This window comes from Phlebotomus papatasi, chromosome 3, assembly GCF_024763615.1.
Source record: "Phlebotomus papatasi isolate M1 chromosome 3, Ppap_2.1, whole genome shotgun sequence".
In the NCBI taxonomy this organism is placed as follows: Eukaryota; Metazoa; Arthropoda; class Insecta; order Diptera; family Psychodidae; genus Phlebotomus; species Phlebotomus papatasi.
This window is the reverse complement of record NC_077224.1, coordinates 29918384-29932066: the sequence shown is the minus strand read 5'-3', so window position 1 is coordinate 29932066 and position 13683 is coordinate 29918384. Positions and strand designations below refer to the sequence as shown.

The window sequence follows — 13683 nt, the reverse complement described above, 5'->3', positions numbered from 1 at the left end:
ACGCCAGTAACAGTAACGCTTAATCAGCTTTATTTTCAGATAATACACTGCTTCAATATTATTAATCATTTGAAGGGCTTGTTCTTGGATGGCAAGTGTATTTAACCTCCCCAATTGATTCAGCTCTGTGAATTTTTCAATTAGACTCTTCATAGTTGACGAAGTTAAATCAATTTTCTGACCAATTCTCGAAACAAATTATTTAATTATTTTTTAAACAAAAACGCGTTGGTCTGGCATTTAGTGATGGATTTTTTAAAAACCCTAATCTATAAACTGTCACGTAGTATATTTATTATTCGTTGTGGACCTTTATTTCAGAAATGCCGCTAAATTTAAATCTTGCGTGATTTTTGGGACACCCTATACTTGTCTGGTATCGGTGTTAAATAAGAAAAGTACTGTGCCGTGTACTTTTAGGGGTTTTCAAAAGCTGCTGTTTCTTAAAATTCAATTATAAACAAGTAGCGAAAAAGTGTTTACACAATAATGCCGAAAAAGTGTTTACAAGGTGGCGAAAAGTACTGAAACATGCTTTGTTGCAGGAAATGTATTTTTTCAAATAGATCCTCAAAAATTCCAGTGAAGTCTCCTGGTTCAATAGAGAGACAATGCTTCAAAGCACTTGTACACAAAATTTCATTTTATTTTGACAAAAAGTATAAGAATTATAAGGGTGTCAACCCTTAAGGTGGCGAAAAGTACTTACTCTACCCTACAATGTTTCGAGAAAATTGTCCATTCAGATGCTTCAATCATTTGCACTGGGCGTGACTCGAACTCACAACTGTGACAGTCGAGCCAGGGGTCACACCACCCAAGAGCCGAACGCTTTTACCAATTGCACCATGGAGCTCCCCCTCATCTCAAAAGTACTTTCGCAGTATTTACTGTTTACTTCTTCTCAACCGATCTGAACTGATTGGTGATCTGATCACTCACCTCCCTGAAGCGAGCCAAAGCAGGTGAAATGGGATTTTTGGATGGGCCAATTTTGAGAAATATCAAATGGTTTTGTAGGGAAGGGGGGGGGGGTATGGGGAAAAGGGGAAAAACATCTAGAGGTAACGTTTTTCATTGGGGGTAACCGAAGACCGGAAGTTGACATCCTCAACCATTTAAGCTGCGGAGCGGTGATAATTTAAAAAGGCCGTATGTGTATAACTAACATTATACACTGAACGAAAAAGGAGATAAAAAAAATTGTTAAAAGTTGTTAATTCCCATACAGTGATTAAACAAAACTTGTTATTTTGGAGTTAAACAACGTAATTGTTGCTTTTTTTTTTAAATTTTAATCTCCAAAGTTGTTTAAATATTAGATATCAAAAATTAATCAAATTGTTGTTAAATATTGTTACAAAGTGATTAAATTTATCAATTTTTTAACAACATTTATCAAAAAATAACAATTAAAAAAAACCCTTTTATGCACCTCTTAAATGTCTCTTAATTTTAAATTAATTTTATTTTATAATAAAAGAATCATTTTCAATCTTACTGAATATATTTCCTTATATTTACATTATAAATTTTACATTTTTTGGGAAGTTTGAAATCATTTGACAAATTTCATTATTAATCTTCCTACCAACATAATAATGGTTTCGGTGTCTGTCAAATTTTAATTCAGTTTGGAACATTTGATTTTGAAATATGAGGCACCGATTTTTATTTATTTATTTTTTTTCAAGAAAAAGTCTTGCCGTAGAACTTTATCTTTTCGTAAATTTCTAATGATTTATTTTCGTGCTTAATGTTCATACCAGATTTTCTTTGCAAGATCATTGTAATTCAAAATAATGGGGTTTCCAATTGGTTCAATTTTCTTAAAATCTTCGTTACAATTTGGATTAAAGAACATGTCAGAAATTTGCAAAGAAGCTTTAATTACCAGAGAAAGTGATATATTTTTTCGAGATGTTGTACTTTTCGCATAATATTTATCCTTGTGTTTTTCTTCGAATCTTTGACATGCAATTGGTCTGAGTGGTCCGCTTTGCTTAATTATGAGAGCATAGTGTGTTAAATAGTGATACTTCGGCTTTAATTTCTTTTTAAAAAGTTTTTGATATAGTTTATTGTGACGAGAAACGAGATTATTCACTTGGACAATTTCGTTTTCACTGACTGAAAATTTTAAAAGATTCATTACTATTTTCTGCAAAATTATTATAAATTTCCACACAAGATCATTAGATGAAACGAATGAAGCTATCAGCAGTGTAATAATTCGTACAAAAGTTGCCGATTCAGATGCGAACATTTTTAGTTTTTCTTTTTTCAAGTGCTTCAAGTAAACTTATTTCAACAAATAATGTTTAAAATTTGTTGAAATGTTGTTAAAAAGAGAAAACGAACAAATTTTTGTTAGAAATAGTTTATTGTTGTTTTTTTTAGTTCGTAAAAAAACAATTTTTGTTAATTTTATCACCATTTAAGACGCAATTAATGAAATTTTTCTTTAATTTCGTAAATAATCTCTTTTTATCTCCAAAAATAACCAATTTTTAACAAATTTTAACTCTCATTCCGTTCAGTGTACGTACAGGTATAGGGCCGGTGGTCCTACACCTACACTTAAAGTTAAGTGCCCCTAAAGTCGACCGATTCCTCAACTCGGCCGATGGAATTATTTAGATTCGCATTATGTATAATACAATAGGCTCTATAATGCTAGACTGGCTAAAGAATATTATTGCAAATCTAATTCTATAAATAATTCCACTGGTCGAGTTAAGGAACCGGCCGACCACAGGATTCGAATGCGATAAAAAAAATTTGTGGAATTTTGAACCCAAGTTCAAAAATTAGGGTCAAATGGACACCTCTTCGACCGGGAACCCCTGTTTACATTTTTGTTAAAATGTTGAAATTTAATCTTTTTGTGTAGATAAATTTAAAAAAAAAAACGTAAGTGACAGTATATTAGTTCTCGAGATATTTCTATTTGAATATAAATAAAAAAAAAATGAAAAATTAAGAAATTTCCATTTCTGAATTTTTCGCATAACAAAATGGAGGCAGATGCACAAGGCGGGAACATGCGGGAAATCCGGCATATGATGCCACTCTCTCTCCTATAACATGTAGTGCACTTGGAGGAATTCATCGCGAATCATCCTGGATCACGGACTTTGGCGGACCGCGTAAATTTTCGCGGACCACAAAATTTTTAGCGGATTTTCGCAGACCGCGGAATTTTTTGAGGATACGTGATATTGGGCTTTAAAAGCTTTTCAGATTTTTTTTGGTACTTTTCTCTTACAATTTTCTACATTTTCAAGTGAAACTTGGCATATCACAAGCCTAAAGAAGGCTCTAAATGGATGTTAAGTTCGAGGTCTCTATCTATCTATCTCGAGTTGCACGCATTTCGAGGTTACCTGTAATAAATCTCAGCTACCATAAGCTTATCGGAACTTCGATTGAAGTTCGAGTTTACCCCCAATCCGAATTAGCAATGAAAAAATCACACCTACCATCAGCTTAATGAGGCTTATCACTGGCTTTTTATTAAAAATATTTTTTTAAACTTAAAATCACTTTTTTTTTAGTTTCGAAAACAATTCTTGCAAGTGATTTAATTTTTTTTTGATATATCAGAAAAGATGAATGGTTTGAGGGGGTACCCTTGAGAATGATAAATGATTTTGAAAGAACTATAACATTTTACTGTTGAAGAAATTTATCACTATTAATCATTTTTTAATTGTGGTGCATATCAACCGAACAAAGATGATCAAAAGACAATTAATTTAATGGTCAGCTTTGCTGATGAATCTCCTTTAAACCTGGGAGAAAATGACAATATTCCGTGCAAGAGTGTGTTAACGTTCTGTATATAAAAAAAATTCGTATAATATCTTCTTTTCTGAGTTGATGAATGTCAAGATCACTAATAAAGCTACCTGTTTAACTTACAGGTCTAGATGCATCTGATAACAGGCGGCGAAGAGGCTCGCGCGACAGCAAGTGACCAATACCTTGCGTCTCAGCTACAACAGTGGAGGCGCAACCGGATCATAATTTAAGTGGTGATTACAGTTTGGACGCTTACGATTCATCAGATGATAGCGTTGGACTATCAATACTGGCTATTCCATTATATTGAGTAAGGCGCATCAATACAAACAATAACCATTATATAATGCAGAAAAAATTAACTGAAAAAAGGTATGATAATGCCCATTTTTTTTAATCACTACATACACCCACACAACACTTAAAATTCTCTTTTTAGTGACACAATATTGAGAAATTAAAGAAGAAAAGTAATAAGAGATTATTGGATATTATATAAATAAAGAAATATATATATATATATACATACATATATATTTAGAAATGAAGAAGAAAAATTAACACACAAGATATAAAAACAGTGTCTTAAAATGTATTTTTGGTACATTGAAGCAGATAAAAAAAGGAAAAGAAAAATATATTGCAGAAGAAGAATGAAATAGGGGAATGCCGATGGAAGAAAAATTTAAAAAAAAATAAATAAATAAAATCATAAACAACACAAATGACATGAAATGTAAAGTAATAATTTGATTAAGATTTTCAAATCAATATTTCAAGAAGTATTTTTATATAAACACAAATGAGGATAAAATTATAGGAAAAAAAAATTAAGGAACAATAATAATATAAACTTTTAGATGATAAAATGAAAATATTGCGAATATCGTTCAGAAATAAATATATATTAACAAAAAAAAAAAAAGATTTTATTTAAATAAATTCTTATTGCATTTTTTTGTATAGGCATTGTCAATGAATTTCTTCTTTATTTATTTTTTCTTCTTTATTTTTCAATCACAATTTTCTCTTTGAATAGCCAGTATAGGAGTGAAAGAGTGAAATTTTTCATGTTTAGCGACATGAATTATTTCTTTTTCTCAACACTCAAAAACTTCACTGTATTTCCAAAATTGATCATTTCGATTGCGTTTCTTTAGAGGAGCAGAAAACAACAACAACAACAAAAACTCGAGACCTTTTTGCCTCACAGTATACATATTTAAGCGAAAAAAAAGCAAAATAAAAGAAAATCTTTCTGATTTCTAGCCATGACTTTTGTCATCACAATTTAAAAAAAAATCTGTTTTATTGGAGAAAGATCTACATTAAACAATAGTGATTGATGATTGCTTGATAAAAGTGAAAGTGTAGAGAATGGATAGAAAATGGAAACATAACGCAATTTTTTTCATAAAAAAAAAATATTTTAAAAAATTCTAATAAAAAAATTAAAAAAAACACATTCACACACTTAAAGAGAGATAAAGAACCTTGAATTGAAATTAAATTTGTAGAGAATTCACATATATTTAGTAAGTAATTTTTCATGAAAGGAAAAAAAAGGAAGGAAATAGGAATAATACTGTCATTAGAGGTATAAAAAGAAAGATTAATTTCTTTGTTTTTTTTAATGATCTTGTTTATGTAACAAGTGGAAAAAGAAACTTCTGATTTTAAATGCGATTAATCGTTCTGAATGAATGCGATGAATGTGTCTCGATGGTGGATGATGATAGATTTACTAGACATTTTCTAATTTAAGTGTAAATAATATTTTATTGCTTATGATGTGAAAATGCATGATGGGCAAAATAAATTGATGATATTTTGTAAAACAAGAATTAATTTAAAAAAAGAAAGAAAAACACAATACTTTAGTCCCAGTTTAATTTATAATTGGTCTGAAATCCATACATATTTCAGCTTAAATTTCTCTCAAGCTAACAATTAGGAAGAGAAAAAAAATGATAATGTGGATGGGCGATTGAATTGCGAATTTGTAAATATTTAAATTAATATCGGCTGTAATATTTTCAATCACAGACATTATTAGAGAAATATTCTATATTATTTTGTAGAAATATGCAGCTAGTCTCAACAATACTGGCTATTGATGAAAGAAATCTTATTATGAAATATACTTTTCTTTTTCATTTTCATTTGCAAAACAAAAAGGAAATTGAAAGTAATACTACTAAGTGAAGAAAGTAATTCGGTTCTAGTGTACAAAATAATAAATTTACAGTGTAATGCAAAAGTACACTTTTTTTCTTGCAAAAGAAAAGTTTAAAAAAAAGAGAGAGGAAAAAAAACAGTAATTACACGAACAAGGCAAAAAAAAAAGAAATATCACATAAAAATAATTTATTTAGTGAAATGCAGTGTATGAATGGAAAAGGAGTGAAACTGTAACGCAAGATATGAATCAAGTGATGAGTTATTTTCAAAATAATTTAAATTTTACAGTAATATCATATCTAAAGATAAGTTTAATTAATTAAAATCAAGTAAAACAGAAATTCACTTTTGCTTCTTTTTCGTGTGCGTGTGACACATCTAGACAAGTTTAGAAGAAAAAAAAAATAAAAAAAAAATAAATAAAACAAGAACTGAGACAACATTCTCATTAATTCAAGAAAAAATAGCATCATTGAAGAAAGCAGCAAAGTGAAATTACAATCTTCTGCATGATTCCCCCATTACAACAATAACTGTAAGATTAAAGGATAATAGGAAAAGCCAGAGTTATGGAAAAGTCGCGAGGGAATATGTTTAGTTATTTTTCAACTAATTACTGTATTTTATTTTTTTCACATCTACATTATTTAGTAATATTTGAGAAAAAAAAAATATATATATATATATATTATACATAAATTACACATATATGGATTAATAAGAATGCTAACAGATAAGACGCACGACGATTTGTTAAAGTCTAAATATAGAAAGGAAAAAAAGATAAACAAGATTAGTGTAATATTAAACATGAAATATGAAAAAAACTGAGAAAAAATGAATAATTAAGCTTACTAATATAGAAAGTCACATTACTGATGAAATTATTTCTCAATAAAAAAAAAAACAAATAAGATAAAAGAAAAATGACGAAAAAAAATAGAAGATTGAGGAATGAAGGAGTCGTCGTGTAAATTGTAATTACGCATTATATCATGAAGAAAAAATATACCTATATATATATATTATAAATAAAATATTATATATATAATAAAACACAAATATAATTATTACGATAAATGAAAAGAATCATATTTGTAGATTTGTTTGTGGACAGGTAAAATCTAAGCTATATTGTTGAATAGATATCTTAATATTGTGTTAAACAAAATTGTTTTATTTTAAAATACACAAATACTTGGCAAAAAATCAAGTTGTTTTTTTTTTAAATCAATATTAATCTATTTTTTCAGGAAATGTGTTACTTAAAACTAGTTATTAATATATATTGCCATAGATTGGTAAGATTCATTAAAGGACTACGAGAAAGAGATGAAATGTTTCAAGCCAGAATGTGTGCAAAGCCTGAAAACTGAAAATTTCGTTATAGGGGAGACCGGGGCAGAATTAGCCACGTATAGTATTAGATAGTGGTATCTTATAGTTTGCCTGAGAAGGAATATTGGGCAAACTCTTTATTCTAAGCACTCTTTATTCTAAATATATACTTCCCTTCCTATTCATTGAAATATTTATGAGCCTCATACAAACATTTTTTTACGAATTACACGCAATGAAAAATTTCATTTGGTGAATTTTTCTACCCTGGTCTCCCCTAATCATTTTTAGCTACCCTAAACTTAAAGCAAATTATCAAAGAACGCTATAATGGCTATAATAATTTATTATCAAACAACAATAAATATTGTTGTACTATTGAAATTATTCAAAAAAATTTCTAAATATCGTTGATTTGCTGTGTAGCATGCTACAAATAGGGGAGACCGGTGCCATTTTTGAGGTACTAATTGCCATCAGTTTTCCAGACGAAATCTTAAACTGGGGATACCAAATATTACTTCACTTGATACACTGAAGCCCATTAGTGCTATATATGTTTCTTAAAAACTAAAATGAAAATGTTTTAGGCGACTTTTTTAAGCAATTCTTATAATTGAGTCTAAACTGATGCAAAAGACCTGAAAAAATCTATTCACAAATCGCACATACAAATTGTTAGGAATATCAAAAGTACTTTTTCATCTAACAATTATCCATGTACAGTAGACTCTCTCTCAATCGGGCATATGGGGCAAGATGTCATTTAACTTATCGAGAGATTTGGGCGTCAAAGTCATTGTAAATTGCACAAAAAGGGCTCAATTATAAAGAATCACGATAAAACAAGAGGAACTACAGCAAATTTGAGCAAATACGCTTGAAAATCAAACGTGAAAATTGTCTACAAAATTTTTCTCCCGATTTAAAATAAGCCGATTGAGCGAGAGTCTACTACTGTATTACTGAAAATCATTGGTCGTCTTATGGCCTGCCTTATTTGAAAAAAATCGTAAAAAGAAGTGGAGAAAATGCGCTCCAAAGTTTGACACCTGAGGGCCAATTTTTGAAATTCTCACTCGCACCCGCGAGCTCTTTAGTGGCCGAGAGAAATTGACTCGCACACTCCGGAAATTCTTGAGTACGTGGAACGAGTTCTTTATGTTATAAAGAAGTCGTTACAGAAGGATTTGAATCTACGGGGTGTGCGAGTGGATTTCTCTCGGCCACTAAAGAGCTCGCGGGTGCGAGTGAGAGTTTCAAAAATTGGGCCTCTGATTAAATTCGTGACAATCCGAGGTATAGATTACATAGTAGTAATTTTAGTCTTATAGCCTGCCACGGAATAGTGGCTACATCTGTCTCGAGGGCTGTTTCAGTGCTTATCACCTTATAAAAATCAGATAATTATTATCCAATTGAAAAATATCTCTTAATTAATTTTATTAAACCAGAAACATAGTAAAACTATGGCATTTTGACTAGCAACTCAGAAAACCAAATTATACTGGGCTAAAAACTGTAACATCAAAATTACAATTTTATACATACATTTTATAAAAATGCTACTAAGATCTAGGATGAACGGGGTCAGACTTATATATATTTCAGGGAATATAAATAATAGGGATGAGGAATATAAATAATAGGGATACTGGCTAAGTATTTTGCCCCTGGCTAATTGTACCACGGTCTCCCCTACGGTTAAACATTTTGTAACATTATTGAACATTTGATAACACTATTCATGGAAATAAAAATTTGAAAGTGAAATAGCCTGTGTATTTTAAAGAATATATTGTAAAAAATAAGAGATAGTTTTTTTTTAATATTTGTTTATCAAAATATTAATATCAGTTTTATAGTTTTCAGCATTTTGGAAAGGAATGAGTAAAATTAAGATGTTTTGTAAACTTTTAATTCGTAAATTTGCTTCAAAAACTGGTGCTACGCCTTTTGAAAATATAGCCCACAAATAGCTGATTTTTATATTATAAGGTTTAACGCTATTGTGTTAAATCTTGTGGAACCGTCATTTCATTGTAGAATATTTCAGTTTGTTTTGCTCTCTTTCTGACTTATTTTGATAAGGCCCAAAATGAAATGTTTATGTTTATTATAAAGATACTATTATTTATTTATTTATTTATTTTTATTTATTAATGGATTCATGTCCCAGTACAATATTTAAGTACATTATCGGGGCTGTATAAATTATTTTTTTTTAGAATATATATATAGAACTATATAGAACGTAATGATGAAAACAACCGTAAATACTTTACAGTAGACTCTCTCTCAATCGGGAATATGGGACAAAATGTCATCCGGTTTAGCGATAGAATTGGGCGTCAAAGCCTTTGTAAATTCCACAAAAAGCGCTCAATTATAAAGAATCACGATAAAATAGGAAGAACTACAGCAAATTTGAGCGAATTACCTTCATAACTAAACGTGAAAATTGTCAACAAAATTTGTCGCCCGATTGAAAAAGATCCGATTGAGTGAGAGTCTACTGCAAAGTTAAAAAGGGAGCCTGGTTCTGAAAGCCAAAAAATATCTATTTAATTTTCTTTTTCAATGTCTTGAAATATATTCATGATTTTTTTTGCAGTCTCTTGTTGATAGGTAGGCAAGATATCGCAAGAGTACTTTTGCATAATTTACTATTTACCGGTTCTCAACCCATGTAAACCGATTTATAAATCAATCAAAAAATCCCCCAAAATAGTTTTAAGAGTAATAAAATTCATTTTCGGACAAAAATAACTTATTAGTTCATAACGGGTTCATTTCCGGTTTACAACCGATTTGAACAGATTTATAAATCAGGCATTGGATAAAAAATATGTATCGGTTCTGAATCGGTTCATTATCGGTTGAGACCCGATTCAGTTTTATTGGAAATACCAAGACTTTTCCAACGAGCCTAAGCATAATACCATTTGCTTGAGAAATCCGCTCTCTAGCTTGCTAGACTCTAGTCCTCTAGACACTTTTTTAACTTTTGACCTTGAAAAACCGTTATAAGAATACTTCAACAGTATTTCCATATAAGGATAAAAAAATTAGCCTGGGTAATCTGTAAAATATAGGGTGAGTGTGCCAAATTCCGTACAGCTTGCAATTTCGGCTATCTTTTTTGTTCCTCGAATTTCCATTAACTTTTAGATTTTACGTACTCTAGAGATTATACAATTCAAAAGAATAACAAAAAATGTGGCTCCGACAAACGATATGACGTGAAAAAGATATTGGAAAAATTCCCGAAGGGCAAGGAACGAAATAGGGCACCAAAGCTATGTCTATATTTTTATTAATTTTAAAATGTATTAAGAATGATTTTAGAGTAAATAAGGACTCTTTACAAGGTTCCAAGCAACACTCTTTCAGAAGAAAGAATTTTAAAAAATCAATTTGTATTTAAAATATTACATTTCAAACTTGAGACTTTGACGCTTGCATGCAACTATGCCGTAATTTGGCACTCTTACCCTATCTAAAAATGTAAAAAATTGCACAACGCGTTTTAGAGCAATCCAAAAAAAATGTTTTTTTTTGGACGGGAAGGGGAGGGGTGGGGAAAACAACGGGTTAACGATCTTTAGGTCGGCTTATGTAGGGCCCCATTAGTCTCATAAGTCGACCCCATACGTCTCTACCTGTTTATCTCTTATAGAGTTGGTGATAAGATGAACGGACAAACACCGATCGAGAGATTATATCGATTGTGCTACTCTCTTTAGAAGCGTAGAGATTTAGAAAATTTTTATGTTGTCTAACTTGGCGCCTCAACTAAACGAAACTGATAAAGAGACAATAAAATAGATTACAGTGCCCGTTTTGTAATCCGGATGATTGGGAGACAATATGACAGATGCCCGCTTCGTAATCCGGATGGATTTTTTGAATTTGTTCAACGTCTCGAAAATATAATATTATTATTAGAATAAAAGTTTTAAAGAAGATTAAAAAGACATAATTAGAGAATTCTATGTTATCATAACTTCATTTTTTAAACAAAAACATCACAGGATAATTAATTTTCATTGGTGAAGACCGTGAAGACACATGCATACATGACCTCAAAATGATTTTAAATGTAACCGTCGATATACTCGTCCGGATTACGTCGATCCGGATTAAAGAGAGGGCACTGTATTTTGATTTTATTGGATCACAAAACCAGCGTAAAAAATTATGTCAATATTTTATTTTACATATTGATGTAATTGCCATAAAAGAGTATTAAAATTTATTTATTTTTTAATTCTATATTATTTACGTTGCGTAGGGGGAAGTGAGGCACCTTTGAATTATGGCAGCTTAGAAGAAGGGGAGACCGGGGTAGAATTAGCCACGATTACATCGAGAGAGTGAAATAAGCGTGCGAAAAGTGTGGCAATTTAAAAAGTTCAATAAAAAGGCATTTACATCAAGTGAAATTTGGAGTTTAATTTAACCAGTGAAAAAGTGAACCTTCAAGTCCAGATTGGACGAATTATATTAATTTTCTGGTATTTTTCTACAGGTAAACTGAGGATTTTATTCACCTATTCCTGCCAAAGAGGCTTTCTATTAATTCTATTGTTGAATTCCATAGGTATTTGACATTAGTGACTATTATTTGACTCCACGATACCACTATAAGATAGTGGTATCTTATAGTGTGTCTGCGTATATTGAGCAAACTACTCTTTTTTCTAAATATATACTTCCCTTCCTATTCATTGAAATATTTATCAGCCTCACACAAACTTTTTTTGTACAAATTTTATACGCAATGAAAAATGTCATTTGGTGGCTAATTCTACCCCAGTCTCCCCTAGGGCTTTTTTTTCTATTTTTAATAGAGCCTTATCATGATGTAACTGAGCTTCATAATTATTGGTTTTATATCACAAGGTCCAGTTTCATTTAAAAATAGGAGAAAAAAAACCCAATTTCAAAGCTTCCCCAATTCAAAGTTGCCCTGCTTTCCCTTACTGATCAAATTTGATTTTTTCCGACCAAACTGATTTTTTTTACTGCTCATTTGTACAGTAAAGGAGACCGGAGCAAAATTAGCCAGGAAATGAAAGTTTTCATCGCGTATAAATTGTAAATAGTACCAGGTTGATAAATATTTCAATTAATAGGGAGGTATGCGTTTTATTACGGATAAGTAGTGGTTTCCTAAATATTCCTTCAAGTTAGGCTATAACTTCTGTCTCCCGTACCATCGGAAAATCAATATAACATTTTTTTTATTTTACTTTTATTATTTCCTTTAAATTTGTTTGCATAGATTGGCTTGGATATGTAACTTTTTCAGAAATTAATTTGAGTTTTTTGTAAATTCTTTGCGAAAAGATGTAGACGTCCAGTATCATCCAGAATATTAGTAGATACATCTAGCTTCTTTATCTTTATAAAAGTTCTTTCAATTCAAATCAAGTTTCATCATGAGGGTTTAGAAGATATTGTTCCAACCTATTCTTAACTGCAGCTATTTTATGTGTTATTTCTTGGATTACTGCAACCTCCAATTCACTACTTGCAGATTTCTTCATATTAATTATGGAATTCTTGTGTTCTGTGCACTGTCTCTCGAGATTCTGTCTTTCCATGGAGAAGAACTTCTCAGCAATAGGAGCAATTTCTTCCTCTGTAATGTCTTTAAACAAATATTTTATTTTTAAAATGAAATACTACATATGTATATATATAATATGATAATTAATTATAATCTACCTGGACATTTATTATCGTTCACTGATTCCATCCAGAAGTCCATAAAATAATTTTGTTTCTGTTTAGTGCTGGATTTCAGGATAGTGTTGTATTCTGTGTGAGATAATATTTATTAAAATCTATTGAGAAATTTATAATCATTGGCTTAAAAGACCTGTTTCAATTTTTTTAAGCATTGTATTGACAAATTCTTGATTCTTTCCTGATTGCATGAACTGCCTAGATTTAGACTCTTTCTGATAGCTATTCATTTCCGTATTCCAACACTGTTGATCGAGCATAGAATTGATGGGAATTGTCTTTGGGAACTGAATTTCTTGGTTGACCACACGTTGTGGAAGAGGACGTAAAAGAGATTGCTGAGCTGCTGCTGTTGGCGTCATATTTGTGGCATTTTTTTGGTTAGAGTTAGAGAGAGCATTATCCTTGAAGAGATCGATTAGACTGTCTTGTTTTAATCCAAATACATCGTAGACGGTGTTACCCAACAGTTCCAATGCAATTTCCATTAATAATGCTTTTTCTGGAGATAATCCTTCCATTTCTGATAAAGGAAACTTTCCACGAACACAACAAAACAACACCTCGCTCTTTTTGTTGATTGTTTTGACAGCGGGGAGACCAACT

At 30.7% G+C, this 13683-nt stretch overlaps 2 protein-coding genes across 3 annotated transcripts in view; one reads left to right on the top strand and one right to left on the bottom strand.

The window, feature by feature from the left end:
- Positions 1-6750, top strand: part of LOC129807507 (serine-rich adhesin for platelets) — a 29662-nt gene extending 22912 nt beyond the window's left edge. Inside the window, exons 5-6 of one of the 2 annotated variants that reach the window (XR_008752291.1) lie at positions 3927-4176; positions 4244-6750. Coding sequence is in view for 1 of the 2 variants with exons in the window: in XM_055856808.1 (XP_055712783.1) it covers positions 3927-3979 (53 nt within the window). In the remaining variant the exon portion in view is untranslated. Of the gene's footprint in view, positions 1-3926 lie in introns of both variants that reach the window. The other variant, XM_055856808.1, reaches the window with a different exon arrangement.
- Positions 6751-12717: 5967 nt separating this feature from the next.
- Positions 12718-13682, bottom strand: LOC129807589 (uncharacterized). The gene is made up of 3 exons (XM_055856969.1): positions 13211-13682; positions 13057-13149; positions 12718-12979 (listed from the first exon to the last, which is right to left on the bottom strand). Exons 1-3 carry the CDS (start codon positions 13596-13598, stop codon positions 12756-12758), a joined length of 705 nt encoding a protein of 234 aa, XP_055712944.1. The 5' UTR covers positions 13599-13682; the 3' UTR covers positions 12718-12755.
- Between the last annotated feature and the right edge of the window lies 1 nt (position 13683).

What these genes read in the sequence shown, in the direction of transcription:
- LOC129807589 (XM_055856969.1), bottom strand. Translation starts at nt 13,598, where the DNA reads ATGGAAGGATTATCTCCAGAAAAAGCATTATTAATGGAAATTGCATTG. An exon ending in GCTTAAAAAAATTGAAACAG is followed by an intron (nt 13,150 to 13,210) that starts GTCTTTTAAGCC and finishes TATCTCACACAG; the next exon opens with AATACAACACTATCCTGAAA. An exon ending in GAACGATAATAAATGTCCAG is followed by an intron (nt 12,980 to 13,056) that starts GTAGATTATAAT and finishes ATTTGTTTAAAG; the next exon opens with ACATTACAGAGGAAGAAATT.